The 21,857-nt window shown below is 43.7% G+C and overlaps 1 protein-coding gene and 1 non-coding gene across 5 annotated transcripts in view; both read right to left on the reverse strand.

Annotated features, from left to right (window-relative positions):
- Nucleotides 1–21,857, reverse strand: part of kis (chromodomain helicase DNA binding protein kismet) — a 128,306-nt gene that overhangs the window by 61,088 nt on the left and 45,361 nt on the right. For 2 of the 4 annotated variants that reach the window (XM_089579788.1, XM_089579786.1), the window contains exons 15-26: nt 21,445–21,652; nt 21,148–21,224; nt 18,282–18,400; nt 17,348–18,193; nt 17,150–17,261; nt 16,894–17,065; nt 16,737–16,826; nt 13,985–14,085; nt 13,805–13,904; nt 12,898–13,094; nt 9,885–10,006; nt 2,335–2,349 (exon numbers count right to left, since the gene is read on the reverse strand). In XM_089579788.1, coding sequence (XP_089435914.1) covers nt 2,335–2,349; nt 9,885–10,006; nt 12,898–13,094; nt 13,805–13,904; nt 13,985–14,085; nt 16,737–16,826; nt 16,894–17,065; nt 17,150–17,261; nt 17,348–18,193; nt 18,282–18,400; nt 21,148–21,224; nt 21,445–21,652 — 2,159 coding nt within the window. The remainder of the gene's footprint in view (nt 1–2,334; nt 2,350–9,884; nt 10,007–12,897; nt 13,095–13,804; nt 13,905–13,984; nt 14,086–16,736; nt 16,827–16,893; nt 17,066–17,149; nt 17,262–17,347; nt 18,194–18,281; nt 18,401–21,147; nt 21,225–21,444; nt 21,653–21,857) is intronic. The other 2 variants (XM_089579789.1, XM_089579787.1) reach the window with 1 other exon arrangement.
- Nucleotides 21,299–21,389, reverse strand: LOC149350685 (small nucleolar RNA U6-53/MBII-28). The gene has a single exon (XR_016291959.1). It is a non-coding gene; the product is annotated as a small nucleolar RNA U6-53/MBII-28 (small nucleolar RNA).

Raw genomic sequence — 21,857 nt, forward strand, 5'->3', positions numbered from 1 at the left:
AGCAACTTCCACATGTAAAAAAAATAGAATGAAGAATGTTACATAATTCACGGCTTGCACCTCTTTAGGAAGGCATTTTAAAACAAATAACCAACAACCAATCTGCTTTCGAGGCTTTTGAACATTACAGAGTCGTCATTTACAAAACTATTAACCCATTGTGGGCAGGTTCAGAATGCTTCACTAATTTGCATGACAATAACAGTGTATCAGGTTTCTGCAGCTTTATTTACTGGCATGTTTGAAAACACACGATAACAACTCCTATATTCTAAGTAGAACAGTGTCAAGATATGTTCGGTAAAGTTATGCAGCAAAAGCTTCATTCTATAAATTAAATATCATAATTTTAATTTTGCAGAACAGTTACTATATATAGTATTTCCTTGAGTGAAGACACAAGCGTTAAATTGTGAGAAAATAAGATACACAAAGTTTATACAATGCCTCACTAATCACATTGGCATACATTCTTCTGAAACTCAGTTGTAATAAATTATAATCTCCTGTGTTACCATACATACGGGTCTAGCCTGCAAAACTAAATTTTTTCAGTTGCAAAGATAAAAAAAGTACTCTTTTCACCTGCCTCCCATTAAGAGCCCATTTCTACCTAAGCTTTACTCACAATCCATGAGCACTGCAGTGCACAGGAGAACAAAACATGGTTTAAAACTTCTGTGATTAATCAAATGATACAACTATTCAACTAGTGGCCTTCAGGAAAGACCTCAAATCCACCACCTAACTAAAAGCCGTTTTCAAAACGTCCCCTAGCATTACAGATATGTCATTACTGAAGGCCACCATGGGTATCTTCTGTTCACAAATCAGCAATAGACTGCATGCTACATTGAAGTAAAACCTCAGAGCTGTAAAAACAAGAAAAACAAACCTTTAAGAACATGTGTAACAGCCAAAGCTACCCGCAAGCAATAATTAACATAAAGCAAATCCTAATATTTTTGTAATATTCTGTATACTACAATAGTATAGACAAATCAAAAAGAAAAGCAAGTGAAAGGTGCAACTGACCACTATCAAGTAATTGAACAAAAATGTCTGCACAACCATGCACAACAGAGGGCAACATGGAACGGTGGGATAGGTGGGGAATAAAGGATGTCTCATGCACTTTTTTTTTTCACATGTTAAGAGGATGCCTAGGTCAACAGCCAGCAGCACAACAGGAGCAAAACATATGCATGAAACAAGCATTAGGAAATGGAAACTACTAAAGAATCTGCAACCCCGGAAAATATGCACTTAACTAGACCCTCATAGGTCCTTTTTTTCCCTTTTCTGAAAACGATAGCTAGCATCTCAAGTCACATGAGTCAAATTTCAAGCCAAAGAAAGAAGCTGAACCAGAGTGGCAATCACAACAAACCATGCCTACAACAAAGTCCAACCTATGCCTACCTTTTCCATCGGAAAACATCAAAAAATTAAGTCGCAGCACTAACACCTCATGAATGCAAAATGCAGTAGCTCTTAAACTCAAGAACTAGCAACAAATTCACCGTGGAAAATGCAACGGAGTCTACGGCACTGTGCGAATCACCATTCTCAGAGATGGGCCGGTTGCAATGAAAACGGAGCTTATTGTAAATAAGCTATAATTCTGTTAAAGATTCTTCTATTTCTGCAGTAGCCCCTGAAAACAAACTAACATGAGTAGTAATGAATGGACAACTGAAACAGCCCTGTTTTCCATAATAACTGATGACACACACTTTTTTTTTACTTTTTTGTAAGCATCCAGACCAGTTAACCTGATATCAACTATTAAAAACATTAGAGATTCTATATTTTCTAGCTAAAGCAAGCTCTCAAGGACCTGAAAAAAAATCTAAGGCAGTAAGCTACCACAGCCCAACTTTGACACTTAACAAGAATCCCTGCGACAAAACATTAGATTCCAAAGTGCGTGGGATAGGTACACACAGCTGACCATGCCAACGTCTAAGGTAAATGGCCAAGGGGTACGCCAAAAAGCTTCAACGGTAGCTCAGATGAAGGTTTCTACAAAAAGCCTCTTGCCAAGCGAGCCGAAGGTGAACAAGAAGCAAGGACAACTGCCTATAGCAGCAGCAGGGGCAGCAGCAGAATAGGCAGGACTGGGAGAAACGACACGAGCCAAGCATGGGGACAGGGAACAGCTGCTTATAGGCAGCAAGGGTAATTGAAACAAGGGGGCCACAACAGCACCCACGCAACAAGGCTAGGACTGCACAACAACTGGGAGGGACGCCACTCAGGGGGGATGGCAAAAGCTTTTCTACAAGCTGCAAAGACAACAAAGAGCTTGCCAAAATTCAAATGGCATCCTACCTGGTAGGCTGTGTTCTGAAAGGAAGGCACAACCAAGAAAAGCGTTTAATGATTCACCAGAGGCCAGGTTTGCAATGCACTCACTCAAGCCGCATCCTGTTAAATGTCACACGATTAAGCTCTGGACCACACTCGCATTGGAGGAACAAGTGATTATCATGAAGGCAATCCCAGAGACCTACAGTTACTTAATTTACTGACATGCAAATAAGGTCACTGAAATGTAGATAGAAACGACCAATAAAATGTACTGCACAACACAAACTGTGTCTCTTATCTTGCCTGACCATGGCTTCCAGCTGGGTACTGCCCCAACCTCGAGCTTTATCACCCAGCCGGATTGAAACATTAAACCAACAGCAGTACAGTACCAAAATCAGCCATGACTAACCAAGAATGCATCTGTAAATTCACGAGAAATACTTAATGACCCACCGATTTCCTTCATCAATGATGTCCACTCAACATCATAAGTTAACACACTAAGCTAGCTTCCTTTAGCTGTAACAAAAAATAAAGTGGCTAAAAAACTGTAAAAACAGTCAATAGCCTTAGATTTAAAAAAAAAAGCTAGTCGTTTGAGAAGAAAACTTCTTACATTACTAATTGAAAGCAACTGTGCCAGATAATTTTAGACATACTGCAACCTAAGCTGAATCCTCTTTAAGACATTTATGAGATGCATACGCACTGCACTTTTGGTTTAGCCATTCCAATGTACTACTCCGCAGTTCTCAATCTAGATAACAAACGCTACTTAAAAGACACAAAGCCCCTTCCACACCTCTCACACTCTCTCGATATCGAAAATATGCCACCTGCCTCCTTCCACCGATACTAATGCTGAAAGTAAATTGTGGTTATTAAAATGGCCATGTTACACATCCCACAGAGCTTGAAAATTAGGTCTAATAAAGATGAAAACTACAGTAAGCTCCAATTATAAAAGTTCACCCCTGGAATGGCAAAAAAAAATTATAGGTGGTACCTAGTCACAAGCAGAAGGACCTAAACAGTTATAGTCGTGGCATATGGGCTCAAATATTGCACAAGTACTGCAGACACTAAAGTAGACAGATGCTTCTTGCTACCAAAAGGAGTAAATTTTGCTTAGGTGCAAAGAAAGATGTGCAGGCAGGGTAGAAGAGGCATAGGCAGCACTGCACGGAAGCTGCCTTCCATTCATTCTACAGTGCTGTTGCTGAGCAGACAGCCTTCTGTTTGCGCCCAAAACTTCTGTTCATCAACATAGGTCTCTTTCACCTGTTTTCCCATTTTATGTCTAGAGTTTAACCATAGCAGGTTTAGGACGACCATGACCAAGCGCAACTGGAATGCAATGGTCTGACGCTCCCTGCAAAGAAGCTGGAAGCAAGGCGATGTTGCTTTCATTGTACTCTTTGCTTGAAGTGAGTGAAAAGAGCACAAGACCACCTTCTTAGCTCTTCCGACCACACTCTTCGGGTGTCGCCAGTGGGATTGAACTTCGATAAGGACCATAAAAAACTAACTAGAAAGATAATTTAAGTAAGTTAACTATATGATGAAATTTAGGTTTCCTGTATGTTGGATATAAACTCAAGAAAAGCGTTTTAAGGCAGGTGCATGCTAGTTGCTTGAAAGCACTAGTTACATCCTGATTTGGTGATAAGGTGTGGAGTAGCGAGCCAGGCGATGGATGACACAAGCCACGTCAATCAATAATCAGTGCATAAGTAGACTTCTGGTTATCACTTCAAGGTGCAGCTTTGGGCGACACCGCTACAAACCTCCTTGTAATAATTGTTCGGAATGAAAACAAAAATATGTAAAGGCTTACGTCTCCACAATTTAGCTCCAGGCCATAAGGCACTTAAAATTAAAAGCAAATAATAGAGCTATAGTCAGTGACAAACCAAACCTTGGGCATGAAATGCTCTTCAAAGAAAATTAGTATTATTTTGCCAGCCAATGGCAAACCCCAGAATGGCATCACCTCTAGGAGCTTTTACTTGCCGACATCTCTCTCCAAGCAATGACTCGTACCAGAGATTATGCAAGCTACTAAGTTGCACGTGCAACAAACAGTGCGATATCACTCATTGTTGAACACACATTTTGAGGACAAAAAAAAAAAAAACACAGTGCAAATGACTAAGAGTGACATTACAGGATTGTGTTAGCATGTCAGGTACATCTGTAATGCATGTTGCTTTTCAACATCGCAGCTAATTTCTAAGACTGCTTACTGATGCCAATAGAGTACAGTCATGACTCATTACAGGGCAACTCTCGGGATTTCTTTGTTTTACCATACTCGCTTAATGGTTAATTTTTGTTGCTGAGGGCTTCCTCATCAACATACCTGCCAACCTGCCCATATCAAAATTTGGGAGATAATGAGCCTTTTATACAGCACTTGCGTTTGAGGAGACCCTCTCCAACGTTTTGCAGTTAGCCGGCCCCATCCGTCCTGTCTTTCTTTGTCCCTTGTCGTTCGCACAGTTACAATATGCATGCAAGATTGTATTAGCTGCAGTTTTAATACCACGTGACTCATCACCTATTGCCATCTCCCTCAAGCACAGACGCAAGCACAGTTTGCGAGTGATGGTGCTACACTTGTGGAGTAGGAGGGAACTCCCTCAGTTAATATGTCCATTATAAGCAAGATTGCTGACCAAATTCAAAGACAGTTTGCCCTTAATTACCGAATGTACCCTACATCTGATGTCTGTTACTGAAGAGGTCTGCTTAATGAGAGAGATAGGGTAGCCAATCAAGTAAATGAAAAATGCTTCTTATAACTGATTGTCTGCTACAGCAGACTCTTATAACAAGGTTCAACTGTAGTCAAATATGTACTTCACTGTATATCACTGTGTGGAGAAGATTTTAATCAAGGTTTTTAAATATACTTTTAAATATACGCGTGCATTGGTGAAAAAAAAAACAAAAAAAAACGGGATGAGATGCAGACACCATGAGTGGTTGTGTTGTCTGCACCTCTGTGTCCCATTTTCTAGAGCTAATCTTACACATAATGAACCCACTAGCCCAGCACCACACCCTGCTGAATTTTTTTCTATCACAATTTCTTACTACGGACGACTCATTTTTAATGGAGTTTTGATCGAGAACTAAAGACTCCTTATTCATTTAACGAGGCATCACTATACTATTGAGCACGGAAGTGCCCACGATGTGCCGCCACTGGGTCAAATGCATCGCTGCGTCACCAGAGTCACCTAGCGGTCAGAGAATGGCAGGTCCATTTCACGCCAAAGGGTGCTTGCCTGGAAGCACCAGCTCTCTACCTTGCACTCAATGCGAGAAGCAGCCCATATGAATCAAAAAGCTGGCGCATATCACAGTGTGTGCCGCCACTTTGAAAAGAAGCAGGCAAGCTACATTTTTTATTTGGTTTTACCAGCAGCTCACCGTTGCGGGCTGCCAGAAAGTTGCTTCGCGTATCAAGGCAAAGGATTAAGACATCGTTTCTGGGTGATTCTCAGACGACCACCCCTTCTGGCAGGAATGGACATGGTGATAAAAAATAAATTGCCGACAGCGATGCACTTTTTGCGAGCGCTAGCAGTTATACTATCAGTTATACTAACAATACCTGTACCTAACTCTACCAAATCTTTTTGCGGCATAAGTAGCTTTAAGAAACACTTCTTGAATGCATAGACTGCACCCTCATGCAAACACTGTGCCTTCCCATACGTTAGAGTAAGGCTCAGTCTTCTGCCATCCCAAACTCGAAGAGGCATGTATTCAAACTTAACTTATGTAATGAAAAGCTAAGGACTGGAGCTGCAGATACATCACTCGCTCACATATGCCTGCACAACCACACAGACTTTTTAAAAACTAAGCTTGGAGAAAATCATATGCTGTAACAATGAGAAGATATGTTTGTTAGCTGATTTGAATAGTAATAAAGTAATAGGAAACCCACAAATGCCTGCGCTGAAGAATTAAAAAAAAAGACGACGCCGCCAAAAACAAATCCAACCAAGTTGTTTGGCAGCGTTGAACGAGGCACGGCAGGTTGTGGCTGACGACAGCAATAATTTGAAATCATGCCTTCCATGACGTCCCACTGAACTTCCCCGCACGCATGTGTAGTCCCTCAGGAAAGCTCTGGAGGTCAAGCCAGCAGCATATGCAGATGCTTCACCCATGAGTAAATACACATATACGATAGCAGTCGTGGACGGAAGAGAAAATACTCTCAAGACGAAAGAAATACAAGCAAAATCTATAGTGGAGGCTGAAGAACCGCTATTGCAAGTGCAGCCACCATTGAAGGAACAAAATTCATAACATAAGACTCACTGTCAGCAGTAAAAAGCTTCAGATAGGATGGACCGCAGCAAAAAAAAATAAAGGAACCAAAAACGTGTATCAAGCTTCTTTGGGTCCCTAGCCACGAGGGAAACCCCGGAAATGAAGCTGCCTACCTTGCAGTCCGAGCAGTTATCAATTGGGCGGAATGGCAGCCTCATCAACGGACCCAGATGAAATGGCACTGAGCTACGGAGATCGCTTCCGTCGACAAAGGGAAAAGGGACAAATCTATTTGCCTTCATGTAACGGACTGAGCAGGCAGCTAGCGATAACACTGAGAAGAACTCAGATGAAAAGCGTGCTTAGTCCTAGGAGGCTAGCAGCCATCCTGAAGGGCGACAGGACATCAAAATGTGAATACTGTGGACGGGCTCAAGCAGGGCAGGAACACATGCTGTGGAGATGAGACTGTAACCCATCCCCAAAAGAACTTATGCGTCTAGCCCACCTCACCAGAGGAGTGGAAGAAGGCATTAAGGCGTGTAGACTATGATAAACAAACCACACTAGTGGAATGGTCAGCAAAGGTTGCCACCCATTAGGTCCCGACCTAGCCTCCCCTGGCCTGGCCTGGTCTCCCCATTCCCCTCCTCTTCTGAACAATAGCCATTTCCTCCTTCCATGGAGCGGTAATCGTGGTCCACTCAAATTTCATCAATGAGGCGTACATCACTGTGCCGTAACAGCTCTGGGTGTGAAAACTAAAATGGACGCTCCTTTATACTAGAAATATCTCATTACTGTCTGGTGGGTGAGCTTTATATGAGTTTTTGATACAGATCACGCTCGCTGATCATGGTTTCCAGCATTGGTATACATAAAAGCCGGCATATGCACAGATTTAAAAATTCCTGGCAAAATTCTCTACAGCGTTTCCAACAAAACTGTTATGGAATCCAGCACTTTAGAAAGCAAGTTTTCCGTTGAACCAAAAAAAATTGGGTGCATAAAATTCAGTGTTCGGTACACTTTAACATTTTAACATTTTTTAACGTTCTATTTTCAGCTAAGCACCTATTCGATACAAGCACATGCAATTTATTCTTCAAAAAATTTCCTATGTTGCCTAAGTCCCAGCAGCAAGAGCAAGTTAGGTTCGGTTTTACGGCTCATAAGCAATGGAAGCTATTAATGCACTAAACAAAGGGTTATATATGCACATCTTATGTGGATACAATGCGTGCAATGCTTTCAAGATTACAGTGAAACCTCGTTATAGGAAAGAGGTAAAAAATGGTAAAATATTTCTATACAGCCGATATTCTTAGCATAAATTTTCGCCAAAAACTAGCGCTGGAGAAGCAAAATTTCATCAGAAAAAGAATGGCAACTGGGAGAGACCTTTTCCATAACTTTAGCACCATTTCGAAGCCGCTCGCAGCAGTCGCAGAGGCCGCAAAAAACCGAGCGGCAAACGCCAGCTTGGCTTCCCCACAAGACATCACAACACGCAGAGGTGACTTCCTCGCAATAAAGTGGTGCCGTGTGATATATACAACGCCAGAAAAAAAGATCTCGCCATTTTCACAACCAGCGCACCACAACAGTCGACTTGAGCGGAGAATCGCTGCTGGAAAGCTACAAGAATCGACCATGTCACACCACCTGGCTACCAGCTGTTCTCGCCGCTATCTCTCCTGTGGCACTGTAGGCAAATGCGAGATAAAGCGTAAACCATGACACTAACGCTTGCACCACTACCATTACTCATGCGTCTAGCGAGGCACAGCCTGCCGCCTGCCATCAGTGCGGGCCCAGCCTGGCGCTCGTCAGTTCAATATATCCGTTTTATGGCAAACCGCGTTCACTATTTGACATAAAAAATGCATGAGCTTGTTGAAAATATTGAGGTGCAGTTCGATATAGCCAAAAATTTGTAAAATCTGTGTTTGTTATATCGTTTAAGAGCGTACGTTGTTGGGCTAGTCGGTCAATCATGTTATATCGAGGTTTGGCTGTATACAGTTCCCTGAAAATGTGAGCATCTCTTAAAAACCTTGTGTTCAATCCTTTGAAGATTATACAGTTCACAGAAAATGTGCACATCCCTTAAAAACCTAAAAAATGGGCACAGAGCTTACAAGAAAAGCCCCTCCAGCGAGTAAGCTGAGGTGAAAGCAAATGTTTTCATAAAAAAATACAGCTGAAATAATTTTCCTAGGACTTCCAATTTTTTCACAAGAACACAAAATGTTTACTGTGGCCAGCTCTCAACAATTTTCAATAACTGCACACTCACAAAGTGAGTGTGAAGTTGTGTGTTAGGTGTGCAAGCCTACTACGAAAGAGTCAAAATCATTTCATGCAAATGCTTTTAGTGCCTGCAAGACTTCAATTCCCCTACAATGCCAGCAAAGAAAGACCTTGAGGTTACAAAACTGCTAACTGGTAACGATGCTTCTGCATTTGTAGGCTGTCACTGACTATAGCCACAGCCACAGCCGCACAACTGTTACTTGCACCGTCTGGCTATAGTATCTATGTCCAGTCGCCAGACAAGAGTTTAAACAGGAATTTTAAAATTAGGTTTTGCAAAACCCTTCAGGTCCTTGGAGTGCAATTTGAGGTCCCTGAGCACCTAAATCCTTGCATGCCCACACAGCCTCCTTCCATTTTTGCCACTTCACTTTGGAGCTAATCATATCATTGAATCACTTACACTAGACTGCTTCATTGTACAGTCAGTCATTACTAATTGAATTGAGGCATTTCTTTAGGGGCCATGCATCTCCATACTCTTTTATTCATGGGTGTAAGCCAAGACACACATGGCTTCACAGCACATTTTAAAAGCCATTGTGGTGCCCAGAGGATAAGAAGATAGAGAAAACCTCATTCATATGACGCTTACGACATCCAGAAACAAATTTACTGTAACACTACCTCAAGACCCAGTTGTCTGGTATTGATAACAGCAGGTAGAGCATGAACATGCCTTCATGCCTAATGGCATTTCAGTTTATTCCCTTATGTGACCTGGTGGAAATACTTATTTTTTCGAAACCCGCGTCCCATAAACTTTTGCAGACAACTGAACACCTAGTCAATCGCAAAACTGGCTTTGTGCTTTTCAAACATTCAATGCACAATTCGAATAAACAGTGCTATTTATTTCTGCAAGGCAGAATTGAGTGTGACCTGAGAGTGAGCACAATATACTAGAAGCACAACTCGGAATAAAGCGAGAACCGAAGAAAAAAAGATACAATACACACCCTTGCTCGTTGAGCATTGATCAGTTCCCTCTTTTTGTGGTTCCTTTGGTACATGGTAATGATGCGGCGAAGGCGTGTATTCAAGTCTGAGGGAGTTGGAAATTCCAAGGTGCCCATTTCACCTGTAGGACACAATGAAAAACAACAACAAAAAAGTTAAAGATCAATATCAACCAATACACAGACGAAAAGTAGCAACCTCTATGTCAAAATGAGGAAGTCTGTTGGGAAGAATACTGATGGCAGGTGTTTCAGACCCCCTTCAACTCACAGTACTGCACTTCCCTACATAAAGGACAGGCAAGTCAAAAATGCTGAGCAGTGAATCCAGTGATCACAATTACTTGGGGGCACACATCACCTTGCCCAGCTAGCCACTATACTCCCTCCAAATATACACAGCCAAGCGATTAGCAGATTTAGAGGCACCTGTAGGAACTTTTTTGCACCAAAATATACATGCAGCAGCCCAGATATAACCATGACAGTGATAACATTGCTATTAGGCTTTTTGGAAACCACCTGATCAGGAAAAGATAGCACACAGAACAAAGGTGCGCTTGGCGTTACAGTCAGCAGCAGAACGAAAGTTCAAGGTGCTGGAGGCATTCATTTCTCTGAAATCATACCCTGCCCCAAGTGCGAAGAGAAAGCGGTGGCCCCAATCTAAGGACCAAGGCGAGGAGTACTGGCTCTGTGTAAAACTTGTGCTCACATGCCCAACCTGTGGTATGCAGAAAGAGCAATTTTCTTCATCGAGTGTGGCTGGTGACGGCTCAATAACCTCCTTCGAAGTGAATGCTCACACTGAAGGCGATTCAAAGCATAAGTTAGAAAGCAGCAGCCTTGTCCAACTTTGCCACAATGAACATTTCCCACGGTCAACTGCACCACAAAACCTACCAGGGCCATATGAGCATGATGGTGCAAGGGTGCAGCGCTGCTCCAACATAATGCGAAGCCGCAAGTGTGGCCCGGGTCAAAGAGCTCTACAAGGACTTCAGCGACCCACCTGAAAACACTGACATAATTACTGACTCAGCCTGGCTCACGCGTGGCCATAGTTCACACGTAGCTGTTGGATGCATTATTAAGGCGTACGCAATGCTCATTGTAGACCCCATCGTGCTAACTTCTGGGCAGGTTGCTCAAATGGTCCAAAACTTAAGTGAGCAAAGACCTGGCATGCAGTACATGTTCCAGAGTGTCAGAAAAACGCTGACTGTAAGGCCGGGCAAATGAAAGTGCAAGCTGCACAGTGCTTGTTCCAAAGGTCACTTGGCAAGTACAAGCTGGTTACACAATGATACACTCTGATGACGACAGCAGAACTTTCGACACCTTGACAAGAATCTGTGCACTGCTTCAACAACGTGAAAAAAAAGAAAAGACTGAATCAATCACGTGCCTAAGCCCACTAGAGCAGATTTGCATGGACTGGATGACAAACAGAAAGCCCCAGGTTGTAGTTACAAACATGCTGTGGCAAAAGGAGAGATGCTCCCAGCTTAGAAAAACAGCCTGCCAGACTCTGTGAAGCTTCAAGCGACTGAGCGATGAAGCCTTCTCGGAGCAGTGCAGTGACAGCATGACTCGGAACACCAGTGAGAGCCTGATGATCTGAGATGAAGTCCCAGAAAGTAAGCCTGCCCCACAATCACCGTCCAGAGGAAATTGTCTGAAGCCACCAGATGATTACACAAGGGCATGAACAGAAGCAACACAGCTATAGCTAAGAAACTGGGCTACAATATGAGCAACTGCTTGGAGCACCAAAGCCTTGGAAAGGGTCGCTGAAGGCTCCACACATATCAAGAAAAAAATCCATGCCAACAGACGTGCTATGAAAAGAAAGTCTCGCAAAGAGACACGAGCCAGCAATGGATTCTGCCAACAGCCCAAGTCTGCAGTAGGTTTAGGTGTGACACGAGGTCAATGTGCAGTCCTACAAGGATTCAGGGGTTTTTATTGTGTTGTGGCCATGGATTTTGTACACCTTTACTTTTGGAGGGGCAAAACACATGAAGAGGCCACTCGTGTGATAGCCAATTCATCTACAAACTAAAAAAGAAATATCAGGTCGCTGGTGAACTATGCATGATGTTACGGAAAATTTCTTGTTCTTTTTATGCTGTGGCCAAGTTTTGAATTCAGAAAGAACTAAACTATGGAGTTATGCAATTTTTTGATGGCTCAGTCTAACACATCAAATTCTCCGAAAAATGATGTCACCTGATTATATTCAGTAATTACGGAGCTTCTACACAACTGAACATTTCTATAAGATGATATACAGTCGAACCTCGTTATAACGAAACTGTTTATAACGAAATAGTGAATATAACGAAGGAATGACGATTCCCATTGGAAGCTCGCTCAACAGGGCCTATAACGAAGCTACGACTATAACGAAGTAATTGCCAGGCCCCTTCAACTTCGTTATAACGAGATTCAACTGTATCTCAATAACAATATAAATAGCACAGCTCTGAATGGCACGTCTTTGGCTACACCTTCATTTCAATTGGAAACAAAAAAAGGTTGATGGAAAGTGTCTTAAGGACCCATAGAAAATTAGTTAATGAAGCTTTAGCTTTTTGCCCTATAATATGAGAACTAATTTATATACACCAAAACTAACTATATTTTTGCAAACAGGAGGACGAAACACATACACAAGCCTACATTCATTACAACATGTAAAATAAAAAAAATTTTATTTCAAGACCCACGTCTCCCTTAAAAGCAGCAAAATGCAATGCGAAAATTCATTAAAGCTGAATAAGAAATTACCTCCTTAAGCTCTAAACTTTGTGAGGTAACTTTCGATGTAAGACCAGCAGCTAAAATATGACTGCATATTTGAAATCTACAGAGAAAAACACATTTGTGCGCAAAGACCCTCTTTTCTCCCCCCTATGTGGCCATTCACTCAGCTACTGTCAAGTGGTCACCATACATCCGGGTGGCCCATTTATGTCCATGAACAAACACGCACGTGTGTGCTCCTCACCTGGCACCTGGGATGCGGGTACAGGGGGCCCACCAGCTGCAGGTACAGGCTGTTCACCTGTTGAGGGGACCGCCTGTTCGGAAGGCTCCGAAGGAGGTTTGGCCTCTGAAGATGTCGATGGCTCAGGAGACACAGGATCCTCTTCATCAAGGTCTTTCTTGCCTTCTTCGCGCTTGTCTTCCAGGTCTTCAGGGTTCCTAAATACAAACAGCTACTGAGTTAATCACAAAATTCAATTTATAAAGCTGTACAGCTACTTACACATTCATTACAAAAAATGCTTCAGGGCAGATTAAGAATTGTTTCCCTCAAAATTAGAGCATTTCTAACAGAAATGCATGCCAATGCACTAAACTTTCAGTATTAAAGTCCAAAAGTGACTCGGGCTATGAGGGACACCGTAGTGAAGGGCTCCGGACAATTTCGACCACCTGCAATTCTTTAACATGCACTGACATCGCACAGTACACGGGCCTCTAGAATTTAGCCTGTTAATCTCTTGAACGCAGTTAAATGTCATTGAAAATAGGTTGCCAGCTGACCTGCACCGCTCACTCGACCGCCATTGTAGCCAGCGGTACGCCACTACTACTTAGCACCACACAGATTATGCACAACTTCTCAGATTTTACTTATGTCAATGATCGGCACGATGGTGGAAGCACCTCTGGCCTCATGATCCGCCAAGGTACGCAGAAAACTGAATGCACAAGCTCCAAAACCAATTCAGGCCACCTGCGTCCAGATTTGGGTGTATACCAGCATGGCGGTCATTACCAGCCTACACACTAGATGGCGCCGCCTTCCCAACATGGTGTTGCTTTTAATGAAACTCTGTATACCTAAACCAGCCAATAGCACAGGTCCGAACAACTAGAGAGCAAAAAGAAAACTCATGAGCACTTACGCCGTCATCTCTGCAAGAAGGGCAGCTCCATCAGGAGGGCCACATCGAGCCAGAAAACACAAAGTGTGATCCTGTCGCATCAGGTTAAACCTTTCATAACCTGCAGATAAAAATACAAGGTGAATTCCATGCAAAAATAACAACTCCTGTATGAAGACACTGCAGGGAATGAACACTGACCATGCTTGTAAACACCTATCAAAAGAGACTTGTCAGCATCTTCGTCCCACCAAGGAGCAGGGGGTTCCCCATCAGCCGCTGGTGGCGGTATAGGAATATCCCTGCACAATAGAAACACCATCTCCTATCAAAACACTATGTCATGGGCATAGTAGTATAGTAGAAACCTGACACAGTTAACTTGTAGCAAGTGAAGGCGGGCTAGTTGGTGGTGGACAATGGAGTGCATATTGCAACCGCGCAAAACGACGAGGGATGAAGAGAGGAAAGCACACCATCTCCTTTCAAAACACTATGTCATGGGCATAGTAGTATAGTAGAAACCTGACACAGTTAACTTGTAACAAGTGAAGGCGGGCTAGTTGGTGGTTGACAATGGAGTGCATATTGCAACCGCACAAAACGACGAGGGATGAAGAGAGGAAAGCACACCATCTCCTTTCAAAACACTATGTCATGGGCATAGTAGTATAGTAGAAACCTGACACAGTTAACTTGTAACAAGTGAAGGCGGGCTAGTTGGTGGTGGACAATGGAGTGCATATTGCAACCGCACAAAACGACGAGGGATGAAGAGAGGAAAGCACACCATCTCCTTTCAAAACACTATGTCATGGGCATAGTAGTATAGTAGAAACCTGACACAGTTAACTTGTAACAAGTGAAGGCGGGCTAGTTGGTGGTTGACAATGGAGTGCATATTGCAACCGCACAAAACGACGAGGGATGAAGAGAGGAAAGCACACCATCTCCTTTCAAAACACTATGTCATGGGCATAGTAGTATAGTAGAAACCTGACACAGTTAACTTGTAACAAGTGAAGGCGGGCTAGTTGGTGGTTGACAATGGAGTGCATATTGCAACCGCACAAAACGACGAGGGATGAAGAGAGGAAAGCACACCATCTCCTTTCAAAACACTATGTCATGGGCATAGTAGTATAGTAAAAACCTGACACAGTTAACTTGTAACAAGTGAAGACGGGCTAGTTGGTGGTTGACAATGGAGTGCATATTGCAACTGCGCAAAATGACGAGGGACGAAGAGAGGAAAGCACAGGACAAGACGCGGATACCCCTATGGACCCCCACCTCCCCCCGCCCCCCTCCCTCCCTCAATGGGAGGCGGCCCTGCTTGGCTGCTCGGACCTTCAGGCCCAAAAGGCTTTGGTCAAGAGGGCTAAGCTGGCGGCTTCGACCAATGGGGTCCCGGAATAGGGACTCCACCCATTGCGGGGCTCTCCTCTTTTATTAAATAAAGGCTTTTCATCATCATCCCTCCCTCCCTTTCCTCCCCTCCAACCCCTTTTCTGCCATTTTTGTCTGCTAAATATCTTTATTTTCATAATTCCTCATCCTTGCCACCTTGCTCTTTCAATTTCCCAGCAGAATAAACTTATTTGTTAGTCAGTTCCCTGTGCTACGCTGTTTCATCTATCCCGCGTCAAAACGCTGTTTACTATGTCCTCAAACTAGCAAATATTCTCCAGAAGGACATCACCAAAGTCACTCAGTATTTTTTCCAGCTTTGTTGTCTTGCTTTTCAGGCCTGTTTTTGCCATGCACTGCCCAGCTCTGTTGGTGTTCTTCGTTGAAGGCAAGCCAGCTTCTTTCAATTAGCCCCTGCTTGGCAAAATTACTCAAATTTAGAGCCCAATTACTGTTCCACTGCAAGATGGCAGTGCGGCTCTCTTGGCACAGTATGGCATAAAATGGAAATGCTACAATGCACAAATTTGCAACAAAGTCAAAGCGATAATCACTCTAAACACAATTAAACATTCAGCAATAAAACCCTTGGTCTCACGTTCCAGGAATGAATTGTCTGGAATTTAGCTGACTGATATTTCAGACTCCAACAATTTGGACTTGCTAGCCTATATAGTTCGGACTTTACTGAGGAACCGTCAGGCATCTCATAGGAACACGAACATATTCATGACTGGTATTTCGGAACCTGTGGAGTTTAAAAGTTTGATTTTTCAAACTAAAATAGATGTCAGAAATGCTATAGCGATCGTTTTTTGAACTGAAAGTTGGTTTTTCAACCCAACATAGCTGCAAGCGGGCATCACTGTCCTAAACAACCGACCCTTTGCTGCTGTGAAAGGCACCATCTTTGATTTAAATGGAAGCATTTGGATGGGGATTGGTGGCTTGCCCATTTGTCCCTCATTGTTGTCACTAGAGCTAACAGCACGCTTTTCGTTATCATCAGGATGGCCTACAATGAAAAGCACAAGACTGCATTGAAAGGGGGACAGTGGCAGCATTCACCGCGGCTTAAGACGCAGCAACGACGCTGCAAGTGGCGTGGGGTGATGTGGGGACATGGGGGGTGGGTGCACAGTCAGAGGCACTCTCTCCATCTTGCTTCTTCCAGTGCGTTCCCTCACTGTCTTTGCAACTGTCGTGGCACCAGAAAAAACTGTTCTCGCTGCGCGGGCCCAGGCACTCATCACGGTGCGGTGCAAAAAGCCATGACCCGCAACCACATTGCACAGTCCAGTATCGTGATGCGAGGTGGGGTGATTACGGCAAAAGTTTGACTCGAGCTTGAAAATCTATTATTACCAGCCAGATTTCCCCAGAAGAGGTTTTTTTTTTTTTTCAGTTCACAGGTTTTTCGGACTTTTAGATTATTCAGATCGTTTTTCAGGTCCCACAGAGTCTGAAAAATAGATTTGCGACTGTATCACAATGTTTTGCGGCAGATAAGACCGTGGTAGCCATCTGTCTGCACCGTACTGACCTGGCTGGCACTCCTGCGAACACTTGCTGGTGCAATTCTCCTATGATCTCATGTTTTAGGTAGTAGAGAAGGCGGACCCTCAGGAGGACCCTACAAAATGAGAATGCACATGTATGAACAAATGAAGAACCATAACAAATGAAAAGTACAGCCTTACTTGTTGGCATGCCGATGCAAGTGTTTACGGTAGCCATCATCGCAGAGGAGGAGATCGGGGTTGTACTGGTCATCCCGAGCCCAATCAGCCAGCATGTCAGGCGAATCAGGCTCTCCTTTCCCATTCTTCAGCTTTTTGCCTTTGCGTCCCCTTGGCACAGGTGCCGACAAGCCTGTCCATCAAAACATTAATCAGCTCTAATCTCGTACTTATCAGAAAAACACAGCACAAATACGCATTTTGTAAAAAACCGTACCCGAGTGATTCTTGTGGATTCTGGTCTCGCCATCTTCAGTAGGTGCTATCAGATCCCAAATGAAGCCCTTGATCTTCTCATCACCTTTGTAGTGCCGCAAGCAGTACAACAGCTGCAAATGCGAGAGGACACATTGTATTCAGGCCACTTTACTCGCCTGGAATCAACTAGACATGCTCAAATATCCAACAGACGTACCACAACCCTGGAGATGTCCTCAACGTCTTTTGGTGTGACTCGTCGTCTCCAAAGTCCAATAGCTATGCTCTCTTCCCAACGGCCCCAACCAAATGTGAGCAAGCCTTTCTCCACTTGAAAGCACTCGGTGCGAGTCCAATTTCCAGGTGCAATGTCACCCAGAAACTCATCCTCAGAGAAACCTCGGCTGGCTCGACCACCCCGGCGTGCCCGACCACCTATCACTGGTGAGTCACGATGCCGTGAACGCCGACTTCCTCTGGTGCGCACTCCTGTCTCGTCATCTTCATCGCTAGACTCCAGTTCTGACAGGTCTAACATGTTGTCATCAGTGCCAAAACGTTTCGTCTGAGTGCGCCTACGAGGTTCTTGCAAAATTAGCTCATTTCTACCCTTCAGCTCATCCACATCTAAGTTTGCCTTCTTGGCCCATTTCTCCCAAAAGTTTGGGTCATCAATTTCTATGTCACTGCGTGTGGATGAAGCTGTAAAGGATGCCTTGGAGAATGTAGAGCCTTTCCCTTCCGACTCAATGGTGATGGTATGTGTCCGCCGCAGCAGGATTTGGTCAATATCTTCTTCACAAAAATTGTTTCCTTCTCCATCATCATCCATAATGGCACCATAGGCACCCTTACGGAGCAAATCTTCAATTTCTTGCTTGGTTAGCTGCTGATTCACCCCAAGACTTTCCTTTTGAGAGTTCATTGACTGCAAGACTGCCCTGTCCAAACCAAGCTTCAAGCTGGCTTTGTCGAACATCTCTCGTTCATATGTGTTTCGACAGATAAGGCGATATACCTTGACCGCTTTCGACTGTCCAATTCGATGGCAACGAGCTTGTGCCTGCAAAGTGCACCAGAAGCAATTTCATCACAACTCTTAAAACACTTATCGTTTTTACTGCTTAACAAAAATAGGATCAGTAGCACACCTGGAGGTCATTCTGAGGGTTCCAATCGGAGTCAAAAATTATGACAGTGTCGGCAGCAGTGAGGTTGATACCCAAGCCTCCCGCTCGAGTGCACAGCAAAAATACAAATCGGTCAGAGTCTAGAAAAGAAAAACAATACCGTTAGCCTTTCATGAAAACATATTCTTACAGCTTTCGAAATACATTCGCCAACCAAAACTTCGGACCCGATTTTTCATTCATGCTTGATTATGAAGACTTTTTTGCAGCAGCACCACATGCCTCTAGAGCTCATCACAACTGACTGCTTGAATTTTTGGACCTCATTTGCACTCGTCACAGTACTATTATCTTATAAAGTTAATACAGTGCAAAGTTATAAACTTATGTTAATCCAGTGCACGAGGAACAGAAAATTTGTTCGAATAAAGTGGAGCTCAAACTAAAAGGGTTCCTCTTAAATGGCATTGCAGATATTCTCCACAAGTTTGCGCATGTTTGTGAGTTCATACCGTTCTCCGACATCGTCCAATACAAAAACTTGAATACAGCAGAATCTCAGTGATACGAACACGGTTGATATGAATTTCAGGACGGTACGAATTTATAAAATTCCCTAGCCGGAATGCACTGTGTACAATGAGTAGGATTTAAGATGTTCCGAACACTCTCCCTACCCGCTATGAATAATGCAAATGCACGAGCTGCGACCACAACCTCGAGTACAAAGTCCAGCCTGCACATTGCTAACACGTGATCGACATATTGCAAGCAGTCAGTGGCGCGAATTTCATCGCCGACGTCGCAATCACCAGCGGGCCGCAAGCAGTGAGTGGTCACACTAGGCTTGCTTATGGACAAAGTAGCAATCGCGAGTTGCACGGTAGGCATTGCAAGCCCTGGTGGCGCAGTCATAAATATATCTCATTAGCCATACACATATCTGCGTGAATACAGTTCCTGTGCTTTGTCACATAGAGTTTAATTGTTTTTGATGAAACAAACATGTTTTGCGACACCGCGAGATTTGTACTATCGAGACTCTACTGCAGTAGCCACAGTTCATGGAACTTATCTGTGCCGAGTCCTCTCACCCCAAACACACGACCAGACCGCAGAAATACGCATTACAGGCAAACAGCTTTACAGAAATGGTGAGTGGAAGAAACTAGCAGTGCTGTTCAATACGCGGAACGTGTAACCACTAGAAAATGCATCACAGCCCCAAAATTTCAACTGCGACATGGACAATATCTGGGGATTTGATGACAGGCAAACCACCTCTCATTATATGCAAGCCACCACTGAGTGTATACAGTAACGTATTGTTGGATCTGGTTTTTGGCTTTAGCCACCAGGCCTAATTACAAAGGCCAACGTCACTGAAGCACACGCTTCGGTCATTTGTCAGCTGTGTTTTCCAAGCCTTGTTACCATTTTCTCAGTTTCTTTTCTGGTCTTCCATAAGGCAGGTGCAATTCCCACAACGGACGGTTCGTTTTCACGTGCTAACTTTGTCCCATCCCATGCGTTTGTGACATACTGCCAGCACTATAACTATTGAATGCCAAGCCCATGAAAGCAGTCACCGCCCACTGTCTATATGCACAAGGCAGGGAGATGCAGTGAAGTGCAGCTTCAGCATGTGCATATAACTGACCCCTACCTCCACCATAATGGCAATTAGAAGTTGTAAGAAAACTGAATTTCTTCGGTGAACTTCAAGTTTTCAGACTATTTTTTTGGACATTTTCAAAGTCACTAGAGCATCTGAAAAATTGGTCAGCGACTGTACATAACTTGCCAGCTAGTTTCAAACAACAATAATATTGCAAAAATCTTTATCAAAAGAGTACAGTTGAACCTCAATATAGCGCACAAGTCAAAAACCATAAAATAGCTCGATGCCAGAATTTGCAATATAAAATTTCACCAAGAACACGTGCAACAGCAGCGCAATTTATTTAGTCAAAGGACAGGAACTCGGGCAGCCATTACTGAAAAGCAGAGGGAGGCCATTTTTAAAAACCTTCCACCAATTTCAAGGGGCTCATAGTGACTGCAGACGCCACAAAGAACAGCATCAAATATATATAGGTTAGGCTGGCTTCCTGCACACCACTGCCAGCATACAGCGGCAGCAGACTAAGTGTCAGCTACGGAGGTTTCCCAGCATTAAAGCAGTGTCGAATGAAAAATGAAACTCTCGAGAGTAAGGTACTACTGTCTTCACCACCTCCGTTACAGCCGACGAGTTGGACAGCTGCACCACAGGATAGTTACTGCAAGGCTACACCCACCCATGCCACTGCTTCCAAGGCACTGTTTGTGGAACTAAGATGCACAAACGCTTGTTGACCACTTGGATATCCAAAGCTGCAGGCTGCTATATCTTTCGTGCCGCTGTTGGCATGTGTAGTATAAAGGCGCGAACCATGACGCAAACATTTGCCTCATCACCACAAGCCACTTGTGCAGTACGGCAAAGCCTGATGTCTGCCATCTGTGCAGGCACCAATTGGTTCTGAGGAGTTCAACACGTTCATTTTACTTTGAACTGCAGGTACTGTGCTAAGAGACACTGACAGAGCACAAGTAGTAGACGGGACGCAGCGCAGTGTCCCCAGTTTAAGATGCAGATGCACCACCTAGCCCAGTTTGCAGCTCTATTACAGTATGTTCATTTTATTTCCAACCACACTTAGAATTCGATACAAAATTGCAACGTTCATAAAGAAGAATTTCCAAAAGTTCAATACAGCCAATTATTCGTTATGCTTGTGTTCAATATATTGAGGTTCGACTGTATAAGCAGGAAAGAGTCATGTACAATCAATACAACTGCATTAAAAAAAAAACAGAAGGAACAAAGTTACACGACACAAACCTGGCTTGCAAAACCTATCAATGGCAGCCTGGCGAAGATTTCCTCGAACCCTCCCATCAATTCGCTCATAAGGGTACCTGAAACAAAGGAAGCCACGATCAAAATTACTCTCCGACCAGCAATGGCAGGCTGGCTACAGATATCTCACTGTCATACTCAGAGCAAATTGAGAAAGCTTTCACCCATAGTGGTCGTCAAATAATGACACCACTCAGTATTAGCATGGCAAATCATCATAGTAGACAGGTCCCCGGAGAAAAAAAGTTCATTCAACAAACACATATAAGAAATGCTGACCTTTTGTGGACAAGGTAGTCCTCAAGCAAGTCCAGGCAACGCACCATCTGAGAAAAAACCAGTACTCGATGGCCACCGTCTTTAAGCTTAGGAAGCAGTTTGTCCAGCAACACCAGCTTCCCCGATGCTTGCACCAGAGCATTGAGTGTCATGTCCAAGGAGTCACCGTGCTGGAGCCGGTACTCCTGCAGGATCTGCTCCTCCGCTCCTGCACAACAGTTTCTCACATCAGCAAACACAAGGAGGCAAACCCAATTCCTCACTATCCCACTAAACAGCAATCTCAGCCAAAGGTTCTGTACAAAGAAGCTCCAGACTCACAGTCAACAGGAGCAACTCTCCATTTAGTTACACGGACACAGACCAATCGTTCTAGACTCTGAGGAGATTGTTCAGATGGTCAAAAAATAAGG

The sequence above is a fragment of the Amblyomma mixtum genome, chromosome 3 (assembly GCF_055824585.1).
Source record: "Amblyomma mixtum isolate Tamu chromosome 3, ASM5582458v1, whole genome shotgun sequence".
NCBI classification, from domain to species: domain Eukaryota; kingdom Metazoa; phylum Arthropoda; class Arachnida; order Ixodida; family Ixodidae; genus Amblyomma; species Amblyomma mixtum.